General features: G+C 47.6%; 1 protein-coding gene across 1 annotated transcript; it reads left to right on the top strand.

The window, feature by feature from the left end:
- The first annotated feature begins 2,571 nt into the window (after window positions 1–2,571).
- Window positions 2,572–4,021, top strand: C3AR1 (complement C3a receptor 1). The gene has a single exon (XM_054269987.1). It carries the CDS (start codon window positions 2,607–2,609, stop codon window positions 3,720–3,722), a length of 1,116 nt encoding a protein of 371 aa, XP_054125962.1. The 5' UTR covers window positions 2,572–2,606; the 3' UTR covers window positions 3,723–4,021.
- Window positions 4,022–5,123: the final 1,102 nt, after the last annotated feature.

Genomic DNA, 5,123 nt, shown 5'->3' with positions numbered 1-5,123 from the left:
CCAGAACTTTATCACTCTTTCCATAAAAAAAACTTTTCCTAATATCCAACCTATATTTCCCTTGGCACTGCTTAAGCCTGTGTCCTCTCGTTCGGTCAGCTGCTGCCTGGTGAAAGAGACCAACCCCACCTGACTACAGCCACCTTTCAGAAGTTGTAGGGAGTGATAAGGTCACCTCTGAGCCTCCTTTTCTCCAGGCTAAACAGCTCCATCTCCCTCAGTTGTTCCTCACAGGACTTGTATTCCAAACCCCTCACCAGCCTTGTTGCCCTCCTCTGGACACACTCAAGCATCTCAACATCCTTCCCAAACTGAGAGGCCCAGAACTGGACACAGCACCCAAGGGGTGGCCTCACCAGTGCCAAGTACAGGGGAAGAATGACCTTCCTTTTTATTCCTAAGTTCCTTTAAAACCTCATTGCCCATCCAGGCTGGACATTTGCCTTGTTGACTCATCTTTCGCCACACAGGGGCAAAAAGATGTCTCTTGCTGTGCCCTCAAGATCTCTGTTTTGAAGCAGGCCCACCTTTCCAGAACTCCTTTGTTTTTAAGGGCTGCTTCCCAAGGAACTCTTAATAAATCTCCTAAATAGGCCAAAGTCTGCCCTCTGGAAGTCCAATGTAAGAGTCTTATTGATGTTCCTCCTCATTTCACCAAATATCAAGAGCTCTATAATTTCATGATCACTATCCCCCAAGCAGCCTCCAACCACCACGTCTCCCACCAGCCCATCTCTATTTGCAAACAACAGGTCTAACATAGCCCCTCTCCTGGTGGGCTCACTCAGCAGCTGCCACACAAAGTTTTCCTCCACACACTCTAAGAATTCCCTGAACTGCCTCCTTTCTGCTGTGTTAAATTCCCAGCAGATGTCTGGTAGGTTAAAGTCACCTTACAAGAACAAGGGCTGGTGATTCTGAAACATTCTCCAGCCGCTTATAGAATAAATTGTCCACTTCCTCCTGGCTGGATGGACAATAACAGACCCCAGTAGGATGCCAGCCTTGGCCTTCCCCCTAATTCTCACCCATAGGGACTCAACTTCATTGTCACTAGTTTCAATACCCATGGCATCAAAAGCCTCGCTAAGATAAAGGGCTGGCCCTCCACCTCTTCTCCCTTTCCCATCTCTCCTGAAGAGCTTGTAGCCATCCAGTGCAGTGCCCTAGCCATGTGAGTCATCCCACCATGTTTCTATGATGGCAATTACATCATAGCTTTGCTGCTGCACCATGGCCTCCAGCTCTCCTGGTTTGTTACCCATGCTATGTGCACCTCAGCTGGGCTGCTGATTTTGCTCCTAACTCAGGCGTACCACCCTTGGGCCTGCTTCCAGAGAGCCCAGCAGCATCCCCTTCCCCCTTCAAACATATTTTAAAGCCCTTGCAATGAGTTCTAGCAATTCATGAGCTAAAATCCTTCTGCCCATAGCAGAGAGATGGAGCCCATCCAGTTCCAGCAGGCCAGGTGCCATAAAAGTTGCCCCATGATCAAAGAACCCAAAATTCTGCTGATGACACCAACCCTTGAACCACTTCTTGATAGTGTGAGCTCTCCTATTCATTCCTTTCATGGTTTTTCTCTGCCACCAAAAGGACCTGTGCTCCTGCCCTATCAACCACTTGACCCAGTGCCCTAAAGTCTCTTTTAATTGCTCTGACATTTGTCTTTTCAATCTCATCACTGCCAGCTTGGAGTATCAGCAGTGGGTAATAATGAGAGGGCCAACTCAGCCCAGGAAGTCTCTCAGTAATATGCTATAACCATGCCCTAGGAAGGCAGCAGATCTCCCTGAGGGATGGGTCTGGCCAGCATAGGGGGCCCTCTGTTCCCCTCAGAAGGGAGTCACCCACTACAACTACCCTTCTTTGCTTTTTGATGTTAGAGGTGGTGATCACTCACAGATGACGTGCAATTGGAAGGCTCACTGGGCAGATCATTTTCTTCTACATCCTCTGGCTGACCCTCTAGATCGAGGGCCTCATATCGATTCTGAAGTGGCACCTGGCTAAGGGATAGGGGTTGGGAGGAATTTTTATTATTACCTCTCCGAGTAGGAACCCATTTCCACTCCTCTTCATCCACCAGGTGTCCTCCTATCACCTGACAGTGGGAGGCATGGGAGTCCTCTGACTCCCGGTGGGCCTCCCTCGAGGATGGAACGCCGGAACTCCTCCAATCCATTTCCCTTTCACTTTCCCTAATACTCCTTATCCTTTCTACTTCCTCCCTAAGCTCGGCCACCAGCGAAGGAGGTCGTTCACCTATTCACACTGCAGGCAGGCTTCTTTTGCAGCGGCCTCTGGAGCCACTGATAGGCTCAAACACTCCATAAAAAACAAAACAAAACCAAACCAACCAACCAACAAAAACACAACAAGCAACAAACTAAAAACCGCACTAGCAGGAGGAAGCCTGCGACCCTGCCTGCACGAACGGCCGTGCCATGCCCCCGTTGGCCCGCTCCCGTTCTCCGCGCTCCCCAGAGCCCTCTTCTAATCTCCCCGCCGCTCGCCGGAGCAAAGCCCCGCCCTGCGCTGGCGTGGCTAACGAGAACCAAGGATGTGAATTGCTACTAATTTCCTTTCTGTTTTACAGCTGCAGAATGCCTCAAGCCCTGGGCAATAGCAGTTCACAGGAACAGGCTGCTGTGTATTATGCATCAGAATCAATTGTCTGCATTGCTATCTTCACCATCGTTTTCATCATAGGTATCCCAGGCAATGGGGTGGTGATCTGGGTAGCTGGTCTGAAAATGAAAAGGTCTGTGAACACTGTCTGGTTCCTAAACCTGGCTGTGGCTGACATCATGTGCTGCTTGTCCTTGCCATTTTTCATTGTTCACCTGGCCCTTCATGAACACTGGCCTTATGGCCGGTTCCTCTGCAAAGTCATTCCATCAGTCATAATCTTCACCATGTTTGCTAGTGTCTTCCTACTCGTGGCCATCAGCATTGATCGGTGCCTCCTGGTGATGAAACCTGTCTGGTGTCAGAACCACCGAACAGTGAAATTTATATCGCTCATATGCAGTGGCATTTGGATGCTGGCCTTTATTTTCTGCTGCCCTGTCTTCTACTACCGTGAGACAAGCACTTACGAAGGCAAAACAGAGTGTGGGTACAATTCTGGAGTTGATGATTACATAGATGATCCTGTAAATGTATCTGTAAATGTGTCTGTAAATGAGTTATGGGACTACTCAACCTACAATGGTAGTGACTTGTGGGCAGACATCAACGAAGGTAATGATTCTGTACCCCTTGCCTCAGCAGTAATAAACATCACTAGGGCTGTCTTTGGCTTTTTGCTGCCCTTTGGCATAATGGCAGTTTGCTACGCCCTCATTGTTTTCAGAACACATGCAAACCAGTTTCACAAGTCACGCAACAGGACACTGCGAACAATTGTGTGCGTGGTAGCAGCATTCTTCATCTGCTGGGCTCCATACCATGTAGTTGGGATGCTCTTCGTTGTACCTAGCCTTCGAACAAGGCTGATGGAGTCACTGATCCTGTGGGACCACCTCTCTACAGCACTTGCATACACCAACAGCTGCATCAACCCCCTGCTTTATGTTTTTGTGGGACGGGACTTCAGGGCAAAGGTGCGGCAATCGATGCAAAGAATCTTGGAAAGTGCCTTTAGTGAGGAACTCACATCTTCAACTCTTCACAAAAGCCAGACTTCAGCAGACAAGAACCTGAGCAGCACCTTGTAATGCAGGACTTCCTATCACCACTGTAGAAGGAACAAGCTATAGCGCTGCACATCAATCACTCTCTGCTTAGCAGGTGGTTTTGTTCCAATATGTTTGATTAATCTGCAGCTCCAACCTAGGACCCTGCAAGCATTCAGCTCATGACAGATATATCCTACACTAGAGAGATGGGAAGTTGGAAGCACCAAGAGCAATAATCTGAGGGATGACTGGTGAAGCAGAAGACACAGTATTTTAACCTACACAGACTATTTTAAGAAAGCAGGGCTGGCTACAGATTTGTGGTGGGAATCATGTAGTTGAACCTCTCAGTTGAGATAAGAATGTTATTTTATTTGCATATATTCGTCTGTGTTCTACATCTCCTGTGTCTGATAAAAGTGCAGATAAAACTAACTGGGATATTGGTCCTCAGAAGGTAATCACGTCACTCCTCTGACTCTACTAGGGGTCTGAGGTGTGTAGGAATATCTGGAGATTCCCTAGAGTACTACTGCATTTCCTTACAGCCAGGCACTAGAACAGCACTTGCCCCAGTCAGCTGCATTGAACTGACTTTTGTGCCCTGGCAGATACCCGATCTATTTGTTTGTCCTGGCACATACATCACTGTATGGCAGTAACTCGTCAATGCACATGCTGTACCTATGTTCAGTAGCATGTGCACACTCGCTGTCTCCCCAACACTCCCTCCACCACCAGTGTCCCAAATCTTCCTTTTAGGAAGCAGTTTGAGATTATCCAAATGTACCTACCGTATTTTGAGATGGTACATTAATAGAATTTGAGCAGATGCAGTCACTGATGACCCAGATTAGGGGACTGCTGGACTGTCAGCCATTTGGCAAAACCCTGAAACTGAGAAGTGATAACCTCCAATCTGACCCCAAGAAGGTAGAGAATGACCATGTTGTGGCTCAGTCATGTCAAGCTCTCCTTACAAGAGACATGTGTTTCTTATGTCCTTCCAGCAGAGAAAAAGTTTCATCCAGTCAGGCTATTTGGGGTGTTCCCAAGGTTCAATGTTCCCTGCTCCTAAAAAGCAGAAATAGATTTACTAGGTACTCTACAGAAGCAGTTTAAAAATCTGCTTTTCTGTGTCAGTTCTTCCTTAAAAGAGAAAGGCCAACAAACAGTAAGACAGATAGACACTAAGCATTGGTAGAGTTTTCACTCTGCCTTTCTGGTGAGCATGAATGGAAAGATTTCCAGATCTCACCGCCCTGAGAATAGCCAGCTGGGAGAACCTTCAGCTCTTAAAATCCTAAAAAGTCTCCATCTCAAGAACATCCATTTAGCCACGTCCACACCCAAATTCTAAGGTGGGAACCAAGCCATCCTGACAGGCGCCGCTGAAAGAAAAAAATCAATACTGGCACCAAAGCAGTTAAACCATAAACA

Source organism: Melozone crissalis, unplaced genomic scaffold, assembly GCF_028551555.1.
Source record: "Melozone crissalis strain CALT ecotype California unplaced genomic scaffold, PUWL_Pcris_2 ptg000008l_1, whole genome shotgun sequence".
In the NCBI taxonomy this organism is placed as follows: Eukaryota; Metazoa; Chordata; class Aves; order Passeriformes; family Passerellidae; genus Melozone; species Melozone crissalis.
The sequence above is the reverse complement of the archived record's forward strand: the minus strand, read 5'-3'. Positions and strand labels throughout refer to the sequence as shown.

Coding starts and splice junctions, on each gene's coding strand:
- C3AR1 (XM_054269987.1), top strand. CDS start 2,607: ATGCCTCAAGCCCTGGGCAATAGCAGTTCACAGGAACAGGCTGCTGTG.